The sequence below is a fragment of the Linderina pennispora genome (assembly GCF_002104995.1).
Source record: "Linderina pennispora strain ATCC 12442 chromosome Unknown DL89scaffold_36, whole genome shotgun sequence".
Lineage (NCBI taxonomy): Eukaryota > Fungi > Kickxellomycota > Kickxellomycetes > Kickxellales > Kickxellaceae > Linderina > Linderina pennispora.
Window position 1 is genome coordinate 37,770 of NW_024468284.1, and position 16,868 is coordinate 54,637.

The window sequence follows — 16,868 nt, forward strand, 5'->3', positions numbered from 1 at the left end:
TCGAGTCTGCAGCGTGCGCTGGACGACTTCAAAGAGTACCAGCAGCTGCAGAGGAAGATGGAGAGCCGGCGCGCCGACTACGACGGACGCATGGCCAAGTACAACAAGGCGCGCAAGGAGAGCGTGCAGCTTGAGGACGAGCTGCGCTCGGCGCAGACGCGGTACGAGGACACATACGATGATCTAGCGCAGCGCATGATGACGCTGCAGGATGCCGAGCAGGGCTACCTCAACGACCTGTACGGTTTCTATGAAGCGCAAATGGCACACTACCAGCAGTGCTACGAGATGCTGGATGGCCTGCGCGGCTCGCTGGACGAACTAATGGCGAGCCGTCGGGCTCCCGCTGCCGACCGCAATCCCATGGGCGGCAGCCTGACGACCCGCCACTCAACGACGTCGCTGCGCGCCAGTGACCGCAACCTGAGCATGCCGACCCGCCGGCCAATCCCGTTCAACTCTCCGCACGGACGGTCGCTCTCGCGGTCCGCTACCACCAGCGCGGCCCGCGGCTACAGCGGCTCGCAGTACAGCGACAACAGCGACGAGATGCAGGCCCAGTACAACTACGCCCACGGCATCGACTCGACTCCCGACGGCGGTGGTCTGGAGGGCAGCCTGGCAGTTCCCCGACCCAACCCACAGCTGGCACGTGTGCAGAGCGAGATTGGCACCAATGGCTCGCGCCGCGCACCGCCGCCGCCGGTCGCCCCCCGCCGCCATGCTCCAGCGCCACCAATGCCTACCCGTACGCCGCGCCGCATCCTGCGCAAAACAATCTATGCATTCAACCCCGACGAGGGCGGCGAGCTGGCGCTGGCCGTCGGCGATATTGTCGAGGTCACCGAGCGCGTCGATGACGGCTGGTGGATGGGCTCTATTGTCCACTCGCAGGTCGCCAGCCGCCTCAACCAGAGCGGCCTGTTCCCCGCCAACTACACCGAGGACTGCCAGGAGGCCGATGTGCCGCCCAGGCTGCCTTCCAAGGCGTCGTCGCCGGGCCTGCGCACGCAAGCCGATCCCTTTATGAGCTACAATCCGCCCCCCGCCCATCGCGCCCGCACCCAGCCCGACCACCCGCACCAGCCGGTGGGCCACCAGCGCACCAACAGCCAGGCCCTCGCTGCCGCCAAGCCATGCGCATGCGGCTGCGACGACTACTCGCCGAACCTGTTCAAGAAGGGAAACTGCACCAACTGCTTCCACAACCACTAGGCGGCGCGATATGAGTGAGTGGTGCTCTCCTCCTTGCAGTAGCTCGGGTCCTTAGCCTCTCCCGCCGAACATGTTTGCCAGCCAGTGCAAGAGCTCCACCATTTAATTTTCTTTCTTCATTTCTCTCCTACTTGTGTCGAATATTCTCCCCAGATGATGACTACATCCAAACTCAGCACTGTGTCTGGAGCTACTGCATATTTGCATGTCAGCCCTGTGTATCGGAAGTGGCCCTTTCTTTCCAGGCACCTACTGCTGCCTGACACCGTGCCAGGGAACATGCTCTAGCTATGGTCTTGCCGATCAGCACAATGCCATTCGTGACCGGGAAGGTACTCATATTGGCAACTGCGGCTTCCATTCCGCATTGCGCTCTTCCAATCCCTCTTTCAGCGCATCGTCTGTCTGCATCTGTGCGCTGCTGATTTGCCAGTGCCACCCGGAGATTGTCCTGTCCAGCTTACCTGCACTGTAGGCGGTTTCTACAGTCAGCAACCAACAGCAGACTAGTGCGAGCCACGGATCCATGCTTGGTGGGAACGATCTACGAGTCATGCAACTTTGCAGCCGGTGCGGCTGGGTCAAGATGAGTTTTACACTCTGACTGGCTTATCGCTACCAATCGCTGCAGAGTGAGGACGGGTCCTACTCTTTGCAGCTGCCATGGTTCGCAGTGGGTATATGCGCTGAGGGGCTCTTCGGCTATCCCATCTTTCGTTCTTTTACAGATGTGCTTCTGATTCCCTTTTTCTGTATAATTGTTTTTCACATTAGCACACTTCTTCATATTCGTCTCCAATGAACTCTGCACCGAAGGACGTGGCTCAGGCCAGCCACTAGCATACAGCGAGTCTTGATGGCGACACACTCAACGGAGTCCCTATCGATGCGCGCCACATGATCGATGCAGCAGTCTCTAAAACCGACGACCCATCAACTCCCTCGCTCACATTCCGCACCCTGCTGCTGGGCGGGATATTCTCGGCTGTCCTCGCCTTTGTCAATGCGTATTACTGGTTCTGTAGCAACCCTATTACGCTCGGCATTCCGGTGGTGCAGTCACAGTGGCCTGTTCCATCGCTTCCTGGTTGAGCCGGAGGTCATGGTGTGGCCATCTGCGCTGGGCAATGTTGCATTGTTCAAGGCCCTGCAGACGACGATTGCTCCCCACCGCGACAACCAGGGTGTGGATCCCACCGATAAAGAGCAGGTTGCAGTAGCCAGCAACAATGGGACGCTGCCGGAGCCCGAGCAGACCACCTGGAAGATCCCCTGCCTCAAGCTGTTTTGGATTTCATTCACGCTGTCCTTTGTTTACTACTTCGTTCCCGGCTGGTTCTTCACCACACTAACGATGGCCCCGTCCTGTGCTTGATTGCGCCAAACAACATCTATGCGAACCAGCTCGGCGACGGCTACAATAGATTTGGGATGCTAGCGTTCTCGCTGGACTGGAGCACAACCTCAAACACGTACACGGGCTTGCCGCTGGCCACACCCTGATTTGCTGCTGCCAACCTGTTTCTGGGGTTTGTCATTTTCATGTGGGTCATTACCCCTATTATGCACTATTCGGATTCATGGGACAGCAAAACGTTCCTGATATACTCGAGCCAGCTCTATTGTCAGGACGGCTCTCCATACAATGTCTCATCCGTCCTTAAGGGTGGCAAGCTGGATGCCGCTGCATATGACGCTTACAGCCCAATGCGCATGTCAGTTGAGTTCCTTACCATGTACGGCGTGTGCTTTGCCGGTATCCCATGCCTTCTGGTCCATGTTTTCTTGAACTACAGTCAGAACATGTGGGCAGCTATGCAATAGATCAAAAACGAAGTCCTGGGACACCGTGCGCGGGTGCATTCGCAGCATAGTATATTGATGAGCACATTCAGTAGTACGCCATTCTACTGGTACATGGCGATGCTTGCGGCCACAGTTGCAATGGGTATTGCTAGCTATCACATATTTGATCTGCAGCCTTTGTACGGCTTCCTGCTTGCCATTGCACTGGCAGCAGTTTTGACATTACCAGTTGGCCTGGTCGAGGCTGTGTCCAACTTCCAGTACGGCCTTGGCGTGATAACCGAGCTTATTGCAGGCTACACCTAGCCTGGCCAGCCAACATACACTGCCAGCCTTAAGATGTTCAGATACATCACAGTCGAGCAGGGTCTTATGCTGACCAAGGGCCAGAAGCTCGGGTACTACATGCGCGTGCCGCCTCGCCACCTCTCCATCTGCCAGGTTTTGGGTACTGTGGTTGCCGTATTTGTGCAGCTAGGGCGCCACCTTCTGGCCGATAGAAACTGTCAAGGGTATCTGTACCGACGCCGGGTTTCCATTCACCTGCCGACAGGGCGTCTTGTTCTACTCGACCATGGTCCTGTGGGGTGTCATTAGCCCCGAGCGTCAGTTATCTGGCAAGTACCACTCGCTGTATTATATGTTCTTTGTCGGCGTAGCTCTGCCTATCCCCTTCTGGCTGCTTCAAAAGCGATACTCGAAGATCATCTGGAGGCATATCAATATATCTGTGATGCTGACATACATTGGGTATATGCCAAATGCGCCTACACACAACTTCGTCATGTTCACGCTGTTTTGCTTTATCTTCAACTTTTTGCTCATGAAGTACCGCTATGCGTGGTGGTCAAAGTACAACTTCGCGCTGACTGCAGCTCTCGACAGTGGGTTGGCCATATCCGGAATCGTCGGGGGTTTTTGCATTACAGAATGCCAAGGTCGTGTGGGCTGGAAACAGAAATCATTGCATACTAAGCAAGATGTCGTTCAACGATGCTACGCAGCAGCGCAGCTGAGCTAGTGCTCGCAGCTTGGTTCACTGAGAAATTAGTTTTCTGGTTATGTAGCAAATGGTATGTCTTGACCACTTCATCGCCAGCACGCTGTGTATGCCGATCTCCAAGTGTTAGTACACTCAGATGCCACCATGGCCAAAACCAAAGCCCCACATGTCTGGGCTCAAGGAGGCCAGCTGGCGTCCCTTTCCTCCTCAGTTCAGTACTATAAAGGCTAATAAAACCCGTCTCTTTCAGGGCTACGCGATCAATATTGCAGGGTCCGCTATTCAGATTCAGACGTCTGCCACATTCGCATCAGTTCAGGCTGCTATTGACGGATCTTGATTTGGCATACATTGCTTTGGTCAATTGGCACACCACAGACAATGCTTGATGCGCTGCAAAGAGATCGAGCTCAAAGCACCGGAATTTACCGAGCGCAAGGCACGTCATCCGTGAAGTGCCGTGTGGGAATTGCCAGTACATGTGGTGGCGGTTCACATTAGCCTGCACGAGCAAGAGCACGCTGGTTTTCCATGTGGCAATTGGCTTGCTTCTAAAAATAAGGCTACATTTTTGTGGAAAAAGCACGTTGCTTTGTAGCTACATTGCCAGCATTCGCTACGCAGCCCTCGATGCCCAGAATGATTATTTTGGTTGGCTTCAAGTCTGCCGCAAAAATGAACATGTTTTCCAAATATGCTACGCCTTGAAGCCAACCAATGCGGATTTTCGCAGGTGTGAATACGGCGAAGATTCCGTGCCTTTTTGCATGACAACACAAGTCTCATTGCATTCAATATTTGACTGCCGGTCTCTTTGGCATTTAAATTCAGCTGCGACAGAGCAGAGTGAACAGGCTCCTTTACTCACTCCATTTTTACTCCATCTCACCCACACCATTTGCATATACATACCCACCTTATTTTTTTTGGCTGGTCCAACCTGTATCTATTTGCACTATGAAGGCATCATCCATCTTCACAACAGCGTCCACGCTTATCGCTGGCCTTGCTTCGATGGTTAGCGGCCATACATACCTAAGCCATATCTATCCTAATGGAAAGCGGTATGCCGAGGGTGCCTGTATCTACCCCTACGACAATAATCGCGCCAACCCTGTCATTGGCCCAGATTCGAAGTCCATGACATGCGGTATTTCGGGCTATAACAACTCGACTAACGAGATTTGCCCTGTCAAGGCAGGTTCTACAATGACCATTGAGTGGCATCGCTATAACGACACGATGGAGGACTACGTGCTTACACATAACCACATGGGCCCATGCCTTGTGTACATGGCACCAAAGGATAGCCGTGGCCACGGCGATGTGTGGTTCAAGATCTTCGAGGATGGCTACGACCCCAAAACCAAAAAGTGGTGTGCCCAGAAGGTTATTGACAACCACGGCAAGATCGATATCAAGCTGCCTGCTGACATCAAGGCTGGCGACTATCTGCTACGCACTGAGATTATCGCGCTACACAATGCGGCCGATATCAACGGTGCACAGTATTATCCAAACTGCGCTCAGCTCCGGGTCACTGACGGCGGGTCTTCCACCCCAAAGGGCTACGCCATTCCCGGAGTCTACAAGAAAACCGACCCAGGAATCCACTTTGACCTGAAGACCCCCTTTACGTCGTATCCCATTCCTGGTCCGCCGCTGTACCAGGGGAGCAGCCAAACTATGCCTGCGGGGTCTTCCGATAGTGAACCGGCAAAGGCTGGCCCCTCGTGCACCAAGGGTGCCAGCAAGCAGACCCCCTTGGCTCATACTGCGATGGGCGGATACTCTACTGCTCCAGCTAAGCCCTCGGCTACCAGCGATAGCCCGCAGACAGTAACAGTGACGGCACAGAGGACAGTCACACAGATAATCACTATAAAGCCGTAATACATCACTATGTAGCTCTCTATGACCGATTCAAGCTATGAACTTGTGGCGATAGCGATAGTCTAGCAGGATGGTTTTGTCCACAGTTGGATCTGTGAAAACAGGTGGAATATTCGTTGGCATGCATTCTTGACATGGAATATAGGCGTGTGCTCGCTGGGTGTCTCATGCGACTCAAATACATTAAGTCGCATGCACTGCTAGAGACCTGCCCAGCGATCAAACGCAGAGTTGGCGGTGCACATCTGCTGCCGCTTGTCGCCGCACATGGTAGGGGGTGGTCGGTGTCCATGAAAAATTGACCTGTCTGGTTCTCAGTAAAGAAAGTGTACGAACAGAATGGCCGGCGTGGTGCTGCACATGCGTGTAGGCAGCTGCTCCTAGGTGCTCCATGTCGCCTGTTTCCCAGAAAATCGGGGTGTAGTCGGCAGCTGCAATGCGGGTGCCAGAATGAGGGGCTGGATGCAATGCAGATCGGCAGGCCATGCGTTAGTCAGATTCCGAGGAAGCAGCGAACATCATGGATCCGAGGTCTCCCTGATTCCATGGAAGCAACACTACATGGCCATCACTAACGACACGGTGTATTTTTGGCAACAGAAACAGCCTTCAGAACCCCTGGAGCCTTAAAACTTCTATTTTTGCCAACTGACGTGGCATCCCTTTTACTTTGTGCCTCCCTTCGCTCGTTCTGGTTTTACTTTAGTCGGTGCTAAAGTAGACAAAGTAGAAAAATCAGGCTTTGTATCTATACTTGCCTCTGCCGCATTGGGTTCCACATACATAGTGCGACAGCTAATACGCACTTTGGCGGTGCATGGGTTGCTTTGCTCGGGCATAGGAGCAGAAGCCGAAAACTTTGATTGCCCAAACGACGCCCATTGCCGTACATGTGTCAGCAGCGCGCATTTCTGAAAGCAAGGAAATAGCTCAGACTTGAATGGAATTTCCTGAGCAGTTCCCAAATAAACACCCACGAGCCTGTCAATCAGACTGATATCTGTTGAGGCATTTTAATGCATGTATTTTTAGCAAATTTCCCTTTTGACAATCCAAACTACATGGCAGAACCTGCACAACGCAAAGAAAAAATGTCTTTCTGGCGGTTTGAATTGGATTGCGAAAATATGTGTGCTAGCTGGCTGCACAATATTATCCTAGACAATACTGCTAATCGACAATGCCAAAGTCACGTCAGTGGTGTGTGCATCTTTCGCCCCTGCGAGCACCAGCGGAATTGTATAAAGCGAATTGACAGGCGCCGGGCTTCCAGTATTCGGCATCGCAACCTTCTACTCACGATTTCATCCCTTACCCAATTGCATTTTTGGCTGGTCCAAACATCTTTCACACACTGCAAAAAAAATGAAATTCCTCTCTGCACTCACATACGCTCCATTCCTGCTGACGGGGCTTGCCTCAGTGGCGAATGCGCACACGTACTTGCGCAACCTCACGATGAACGGTGTAAAATACACCGAGGGTCAGTGCATTCTGCCGTATGTGGGCGACCGGATTCAGCCGGTCTTGAATCCGACTAGCCAGGACATGATGTGCCGGACGCAGGACAAGAATCTGACAGCCTCGATGACGTGCCCGATCAAGGCCGGCTCGACAATCACGGTTGAGTGGCACTGGCGCGAGGACTTCCCGAACGATGTGATTTCGTTCAACCATCTGGGTCCGTGCATCGCCTACATGGCGCCTCTGGAAAGCAAGGGCCACGGCGACGTGTGGTTCAAGATCTTCGAGGAGGGCTATGACCCTGCGACAAAGAAGTGGTGTGTGGACAAGATCCGCGAGAAGGCTGCGCACGGCCAGTGGGACATCACTATCCCCGCGGATATCAAGCCTGGGGACTATATGATCAGAACAGAGATCATTGCCCTGCACGAGGCATACAGAGAGAACGGCGCGCAGTACTATCCCAACTGCATCCAAGCGCGTATCCAGGGAAGCGGCAGTGCTACGCCCAAGGGATATGCAATTCCGGGAATCTACAATGCAACTGATGCAGGCATCATGTTTGATCTCAAGAAGCCGTACACGTCGTACCCGATCCCGGGCCCGCCGCTGTACGAGAGCGGCAGTGCCGACACTAACCAGAGGGTTGCATATTCATTGCAGGCTGGCACACAGACTCCGACACCTACTGCTGTTCCGTATGCGACACAGTCAAAGGTGTATGCTGCCACCTCATCAGCCGTTCACAGGTGCGCCGCTTGAAATGCATTTATTATAACGAAGTATTCAGGAATACAACGTCTATTTAACCAAACCCGATGCTGCAGCTGCAAGGGACATTCTTGCGGTATTCATGCATGAGTGGCCGTTGGCTCCAGCGTGCCAATTATCGATACTGGCACCTGCATGATGTCTAGATCCAGCAGCCTGCTCAATGCAGGGCGGTCAGACAATGCTTATCAAGATCAGTGCTCAAGAGCTCTGTTGATCAGCAGCAACGGCACTGTGTCTAGAGCCCTTCTCTTCAATGGTTCAGACACGCTCTTCTCATAGTCTCCTTCATGCCAGGCTTTCTAGTCGGATTCCATCCAAATTCACTAGTTCTCTATGGATTTACTATTTACATAGCTTCAGCAGCAATATCCACAGCGGTGTTACTCATCGGCACCAAAATGGTGTATACAAAGCCATCGCTGTGGCGGAACTTTGTGTTTCGAATACTCTTGCTGATCCAGATCCCTAGCGTCATTCGGTTCACGGTCCGTGCGGTGACGATCAAAAGCACGCTGACAAACGAGGCCGTGTGCCGAGCATTGGGGGCGATAAACAGCATCTCAGCGCTGCTGCCTGCATACATGGCAGTCTACTGTGTCGTGTATTTGCAGATGATCACAGTGCACCGGGTGTCGATGGAGAAGCAATGGCCGCATGTGCCTTTGCTTGGCAGCAGTGCGTTGTGTATCATTGTGCCGAACATCGTGTACTTGTGTTTGAGCCGGCAGAGGCTAGGGCTGCCGTCGGATTGCGAAGAGCCACTTGTACCCACCAAGCGCAACTTTGTGTTCAGGATTCTGACAATGTCGGTGTGGACGTATATTCCCGGCGTGGTGGGAATCTGCTCGATGGCGATAATGCTGGTGTATATTGTGCGGACGACACACAAGACCAGTCGGACAATGGGAGCGGCCAATGCAGAGTGGGCTGGCTCGAATCTTCTGGCAAAGCGGCACGGAAACGCGATGCTGCTAAACTGCACACTGTATGTGGTCGTGGTACTGCCAGTGACACCAGTCCTGGACCTGTGGTTCAACCAGGCGCTAGTCATTGTCCGGTACTATTCGCAAAAGAAAATGCTGGCCATGGAGTACGTTAATATTGGGCTGTTTTCGCTGATGGTGGCGTTCTTGGGGATATCGTTCTTTATCAATCCTGGTGTGAGGCAGCAGTTACGCGAGCAATTCAGGCCCAGATAAAATGGTGTGTTTGGGATCTGTGGAGCTGAATGTGCCAGGCAAGCGGTGTGGCTGGGCTGATTGCCAGACACGGCAGGAGAAAACGATACTCGCTAATATCCTTCCAAGGTTCAGCAATACACGATGAGCCGGCTGCAAAGTATCGCTCTGGGGTAGGGAGTCCAGGCAGGTGCATGGATGCTTAGGACTGCATGGAACCTGCAGGCGAATGATCCGTCTGATCTAGGCTCTGAGCACAGAAATGCGCTGGCCGTAAGAAAGGCGTGGCATAAACCCAAGGATATTTAGTAAAAAGGAGGATTGCGAGATTTGAAATTCAGTTCAGGAGCATATTTGCAAAGCAGGGGCACATTTCATTGCACAGTTCTTCTATTCTCGCTTACCTAATTTCTACATTTTTCAGCACACTTTGGTTCATGTATGGATGAGCAAGGATGGATAAGAGACAAGCGAGGGTCGCCGATGATCAAAGACTATCCAGAGTACCTGCACACATTATCGCTGGTGATGTTCATACTGGCGGCGACAGTAGGGTTCCTGGGGCTTGTGTTCGGGCTAGTGGTAATACGGATAAACAGGAAAATCTGGAAAAACACGATATTCCGTGTTCTGGTCGTGGTGCAGGCGATCAACGGGATCCGGTTCACACTGGCGACGCTGATAACGGTGCCACATGTTAAAGGCACAGATGCTATGTGCCGGGTGATTCTTTTTGTGTGCGGAGTGACGACAATGCTGCCGATATACCTGACGACATTCTGTGTTGTGTACATACAGCTGCTGGTGATCCACCAGATATCGCCGTCGAAGCGTCGGACAGCCCGGATAAGCATGTTGACATTCGGCGTGCTGTGTTCGGTGGTCCCACAGTCGATATTCCTGTTTCTGTCGCACCGCGCCATGGACATTACATCGTTCTGCTATCTCCCGCTGATCCCGACCAAGCGGCAATTCATCGCGATCACACTGTCGTACTCAATATGGAGTCTGATTCCGGGCATCGTGGGGCTAATCAGCATGGGGATGACTTTGTGGCATGTGTTCCGGACATCGCGGCGGGTGAGTCAGTTGCTGATCGCCAGCAGCAGGCAGACGGATGGCATGGATTTCGAACTGGCGCGGCACAGCAACACACTGCTGCTGAACAAGACAATGTGGACGGTAGTGTGGTTCCCAGTGGCGCCGATTCTGGCAGAGTGGTTCAACGTCATCCGACTGCCACTGAACTATTACGAGCACGATGTGGATAACTGGAGAGAGTACCTGGCGATTGCGCTGGCATGCTCAATTTCGTTTGTGCTTGGGATTGCGATTGTGGTGAATCCGGCGGTCCGGGCAGTGGTTAGCGAGCGGAGGCATCGGCGGCAGCGGGAGAAGCTCGAGGCAGAGGCCAGCGTGGCGGCATCGGTGTCAGTGCATTCGATGGTGTCGTAGCCACGGGACCAGGAGGTGTCAGGTGGCAGCTATCCTGCCAAGGCCTTTTTGCGGTGTGACTGGGTTGGTGAACCGCTTAGATTTTTATCCTAATGGCATTTGCTTATTTTTTTTCAAAGCACAGTTAGTCCGAATTGGCAATTAGCCACTGGATTCTTTTTCTTTTCTCTTTTCTCCCACCTTTCAAACATTCAGTTTTTACTTTTCTGTTTCGAAGAGCACCGATGAGTTCGACGCAAAACGCTGCGAACAACACGAACGTTTCAGAGCAGGCCAGAAAGAGGCAGACACGCAGAGACGAGGTAAAGATAGGATATTTCCGGAAAGGTGGTTCCCCTCCCCTGGTGTGAATAATTCAGTTTTCCACTCCTTGGCAAAAAACAGTTCTTGCAGGGGCTAATTGCAGAATTCAAGGTAGATAATTCGCAAGAAGGCCGAGGCAGACCTCAACAAGAAGATGAGCCAGAACCGCAACAGACCAGGGCCTCCGGGCAGTGGTGAGGCACCGCAGGCAGTGGCAGCGGCATCCCGCGGCAAGCGGGCGGCAGCGGGCACAGTGGCGGCGCTGCGACCAGCACCGGCGCTGACGGTGCGCGACGGGATTTCGATCACGGAGGCAGCGCAGCTGATGGCAGCGAAGCGGGCTGACAGCGTGCTGGTAGTGGACGACGACGAGCGGCTGGCAGGGATCTTCACGGCTAAGGATGTGGCGTTCCGTGTGGTGGCCGAGGGTCTGGATGCGCGGACCACGCAGGTGCGGGAGATCGCCACACGCGACCCGCTCTGTGTGACTAGCGATACGTCGGCGACGGATGCGCTGAACACGATGGTGGGGCGGGGCTTCCGTCACCTGCCGGTGTGCAACGACGAGGGAGACGTGGTGGGACTGCTGGACGTGATCCGGTGCATGTATGAGGCGCTGGAGAAGATGGAGCGGGCGTACCAGTCGTCGAAGGCGCTGTATGCGGCAATCGAGGGCGTGGAGAAGGAGTGGAGCGGGCAGTCGGCGCAGATGATGCAGTTTGTGGATACGCTGCGCGAGCGCATGAGCTTCCCGGACATGACGACGGTGATCGACGGCAATGATCCGGTGATTGTGGGTCCCAAGACGCCGGTGATGGAGATTGCGCGGCAGATGCGCGCTAACCGCGTCACGGCGAGCCTGGTGGTGGACGACGAGTCGGGCGCCATAGCCGGAATCTTCACCAGCAAGGACATTGTGCTGCGAGTGATTGCGGCGGGGCTGGATCCGCGCACATGCAGTGTGGTGCGGGTGATGACTCCACACCCCGACACTGTCGCGCCGCAGACGTCGCTGGTGGATGCGTTGAAGCGCATGTACGAGCGGCACTACCTGAATCTGCCGGTGGTGGCCGAGGACTCGGGCGAGATCCTGGGGCTGGTGGATGTGCTGCGGCTGTGCTACGCGACGCTGGAGCAGATGAAGTCCATCCAGGGCGCCAACGCCGACGACCCGGCGGGCCAGGGCGGCCCGATGTGGTCGCGGTTCTTCAGCGGCAACCTGCCGGCAGAGCTGGGCGGCGCTGGCTCGACGCTCAGCGACTCGATGCATCCGTCGCAGACCGCGTACTCGCACACGGCGCCGTCGTTTGTCGACGGCACTGCGCGGCTCGCGTCGGAGATCTACCCGAACGAGTCGGCATCGATGATTGAGGACATTCACTCAGCCGTCAACTCACGCGTGGGCGAGCAGGACCCGTATGCGTTCCAGTACCAGCAGGACCCGAACTACGCGCAGGCCCAGTATGCGGCGTTCAACCAGCAGATGCTGATGCAGCAGCAGGCGCAGCAGCAGATGATGCAAATGCCGCAGGCCTACTCGAACCTGGGCAGCACCGCCGTGTTCAGCCAGCCGGGCATGCCAACTGCGTCGCATACGGGCTCGGGCTCGATGCTGCAGTCGCAGGCTCAGTTCTCGAATGCCCCCGAGGGCCACTACGTGTTCAAGCTCAAGACCCCGTCGGGCAAGACCCACCGCTTCACTGCCCCGGCCAACGACCTGGACTTTGTGCGTGTCACATGCGTCAAGAGGCTCTTGTCCGAGGGTGTGACTGACGCGCAGGCGCTGGTCGACGAGTCGGGGCTGGCATACGTCGACGACGAGGACGACTTTGTGCATATCACCAGCGCTGCTGATCTGGCCGACGCCATTGATCTGGCGAACCGCGAAGGCAAGGGCCGCGTGCTGCTGCAGATCAACCCGCGTGCGCTGGCCTACCAGACCGCCGCAACCAAGGAGCCCGCCGAGCTTCCTGTGCAGGAGCTGGGTCCGCTGGGCATCCCCGAGAAGTACCTGGTGCCTACGGCCGTCGGCGGCGGTTTTGTGACTGCGCTGTTCTGCGTGTGGCTGGCCATGAAGCTGTCCAAGAACTAGGTCTTTTGCTTTCTTTTGTTTTCATGTTATTGAGAAGTCCCCTTTCTAGAAGTCAAGAGATGCTACGCCAGGTACATACGAGGGACCCTGTATAGAGTACACTGTTCGTTAGAGCCTCCGGGCTCGCCGCGTGTCGGCCGAGCGGACTGCGTTCTGGCACGTGCAGCAGACAAGGAAGGCCGCGTAGATACCGGCTGCTACAAAGCATGCGTGTCCGACCGCCTTGGGGTCCGCTGGGTCCTCTGTCGAGCTCGTCAGCTCGTGCACCTCGGCCTTGAACAGCGCTCCCAAGATGAGCAGAAAGATAATTCCAAACACCGACAGAATCTGGCACGTCGTAGCGCAACCGGGCGAAATGAAAGCGAGCTGCATGATTGAAAGACGAAAATAGTGCGAATTAGAAGAGATTGGGCGGAGAAGTAAATGCAAAGGAGGGAGGAAAGGAACATATGAGCCGGTCAAGGCCTGTTGCTGCATCACCGTGGGTGCCCACTAATCAACAGTGTCAAAGCCCTGGCAAAATTTTTCAAAGTGCCACACACCTGCGTGCGCTTTAATTTTCGGGTCCAGCCAGCCAGTCCAGCTGACGCGAGCTCCGTTCGTGTTTGGTTTACTTTGTCCCTCTTCTCTCTTGACCACCAGCATTTGTTTCCTTTCCAAATTAATCGGGGCCTAACCTTATTACATTCTACACACTTTTTGCACTCCATGGACGGCTCAATAAGACACGCAGCCGCCAAACACCGGCACCGCCCCTACACACGCAATCGGCATTCGCTGACTGACCAGGCAATTAGACTATACCAGCGTATCAGCCGGCCCTTCCTCACCCGCCGCCCCTTGCTAGGCTCCGACACCGACGCATTCAGCGTTCCCTGGCACACCGAGGAGCGCGAGATCGCCGAGCTCAGAGAGGAGCTGCGGGAAGCCCAGCAGGCGGCCAAGGCATTTGATGCTCGCCAGACGTCCGTATCTGAGCCGTTCGAGGCTGTGTTTGACACTGCTCGGAGGCTTGCCGAAGAGCGGTCTGTGCCGAGCCTCAAGGGCAAGGAGCCGGAGGTTGGCTCTGGTGAAGAGCCCGCGGACCGTGATGCCTGGCAGCAAGGGCGTATATGTGAATGAACAGGCGGTTGTTGCTGCTGGCTATGAGGATGGCGAAGATCTGGAGGACATTGACTATGTGCCGGATGATGAAACCGATGAAGAGGAGGAGGAGTTGCTGCAAGATATTGAACCGATCGATGAGGCTGAGGAAGTGACTGTAGCGGATGCGAGAGGCAGTGGATCGCAGGCTAGCAAGCCGGCTCCTGAAGTCGTTCTTAGTCCACCGGAGCCGCCGAAACATGAGGCTGTTAGCGCGACTAGCGAGTCTGGAGAGGATGAGTCTGAGGAGGACAGGCCTGAAGAGAGTGAGGAAAACGAGGACACACCTGTCAGCGATAATGCTAGTCAGTCTGAGCCTGAGGCTATTGCCGAAGCCATTGCTGAAGAGGCTGCTGAGGTTTCTGCTCCCGAAGAGGCCTCCGAGCAGGCTTCTGAAGAGGATATCGAGGCTGAGCCGGCGTCCGAGGATGGTACCGATTCTGATCAAGTCCATGTCGAGGTTATAATCGAGTCTGACAGTGGCGACAGCGCTGACGAAGATGCCGATGAGAACATCGATGATAGCATTGACGAAGGCGTCGCCGAGCCCATATATGGGGATACCAATGCTGCGGATTCGGACCAGGTGGCTGAAGAAGTGATTGCTGCTGATTCGGATTCGCCCCAGCAACCCAGCGACGGCGAGGAGACTGACGTGATTGAGGGTGATTCAGAGTCCGCCGATGACGACCAGTCTCACCAGCCGCATGATGAGAACTGAGCACATTCAGCCAGGGTCTAGACCGATACAGTGGTCACTTCTTAAGAGCGTGTCGTCGTTCCTTGGTCAGCTTGCTGCATCCGCGCCCAGTTACGCACAGCAACAGCAGCACTACAGCAACAGCAGCAGCAGCAAGAAGCGCATTGAGGATGGGCAGTATGACAGCGATAAGGCGGTTGAGACTGAGGCTGATAGTGAGCAATCTGAGGAAGATGCCGCTGCCTACGGCGAGGAGCCCACTGAAGAATTGTCTGCGGAAGAACCCTATGAGCAGAGGCACGACCGCAGCAGCGAGGTCCGCGAATCGATGATTTGCGTCCCTCAAGCGCCAGCTCAGCGAGGCTTCTGAGCCACAGTTACCCAAGCGCAGCTACCAACCATCTACCGTTGGTGCAGCAGAACCAGAAGCAGAGCTGACCGAGCGGCACCCTTCAGAAGAATCCCGGCCGTTCCCGCACGTTCCGCGCACATTTTTAGACTTGACGAGGCCGCTTACGCCTTTCTCGAAGCGGTTTAGGGCAGCCGGCCAAGACAAACCCATCCAGGGCCACACATCAGTGCCTATGGTCGCCTACCAAGCCAGCGCCAGCACCAGCAGTCAAAGTCAATGTCAGACCAGGTCTTGTCCAATGCGGACCCATCTACTAACACGACGATCACTGCTGCGTCGCTTGGCCTGGGACCACTGGGGGGCTCGGCCCGCGCACACTGCACACGCCTGCCCAAGAAGACAAAGGCGTACTACGGATCGGGATACGGCTCGCGTAGTCTGCCATACGTGTTCCGCGCAGTCACGTCAGCGCACCTGCAGTTGCCACAGCTGGATCACGCAGCTCAACTGCAGTGACAGGGGATCCTGATGGCCCAGCAGCGTATCTGAGCCCAAGGGCAGTATCACAGCACGGAAGATTCCTTGATATCATCAGCGAGATACCGCCAGCACGGTCACAGGCAGCTCTGGAGTCGCGGGGCATGCCTAACCCGTACGAGATCGTTGCCTCACACCCTGGGCTGATCCGGAACACGAGTGCACAGCGTCAGGCGGGTGCTGGATTCCTGCCAGTGCCCGTTTGCCGGAGCTTGCACGAGAAGTCCTCCAGCAATGCAGCAAGGCAGCAAGGCAGACGTCGCTTTTGGAGTCGATTCAGTCAGCTGCCCCGCCCGAGATCCAGTCGCTGATCGCCAAGGCCAAGGAGGATATGCCACCGGTGGCTTCAAAGCCGGATACTGAGAGCAAAAAGACAGAGGCTTCTAGCCTGGCCCCGCTGGTTGCTCCTGCACCGGTCAAGGAGAAGTCAGCCAAGGCTACTGTGTTGCCATCTAAGGCTGAGAAGCCAGCAAAGCCATGAGAAGTCAGCGTTGCCTGCCTTTGCACCAGAAACCAAGAAGGCGCAGGATCTGGCAGCTTGCCCCAGCAAAGGATGCCTGTGGTTCAGCCGCAGATCGCCATCGGCCGTTACCACGAGGCCTCAACCAGTGACAGGTGCGGGCACTGACGGCCGACCAGTCACAGTTGCCGCAGTTCTCGTTTACACTCCAAGTACCGGAGTTGGCCAAGACCCCAGTGAAGCGCAAGATCTCCCAGATGGACGCGTCTGAGCTCCCGGCCTTTGATTTCACTCTAGGAGCAAAGCGGCGAAGCGGTTGACCCGCCAAAGTCTACGGCAGCCACTGCCACGCCACCTGTGCAGGACCCTTGGAACCAGCCCGCAGCAGCGAAGAGCAACCAGTGGAAGTGCTCCATCTGCGACTGCGTGAGTCCCGATTCGGCAGACAAATGCATTGTCTGCTGAGGGACCAAAGCCCACATCTGCCTCCTGC

General features: G+C 55.4%; 1 protein-coding gene across 1 annotated transcript; it reads left to right on the forward strand.

Annotated features, from left to right (window-relative positions):
- Nucleotides 1–3,129: 3,129 nt before the first annotated feature.
- Nucleotides 3,130–3,344, forward strand: DL89DRAFT_271132 (uncharacterized protein; the record flags this gene model as incomplete). Its single annotated transcript, XM_040888868.1, has 1 exon — nt 3,130–3,344. One exon carries the CDS (start codon nt 3,133–3,135, stop codon nt 3,325–3,327), a length of 195 nt encoding a protein of 64 aa, XP_040739587.1. The 3' UTR covers nt 3,328–3,344.
- Between the last annotated feature and the right edge of the window lie 13,524 nt (nt 3,345–16,868).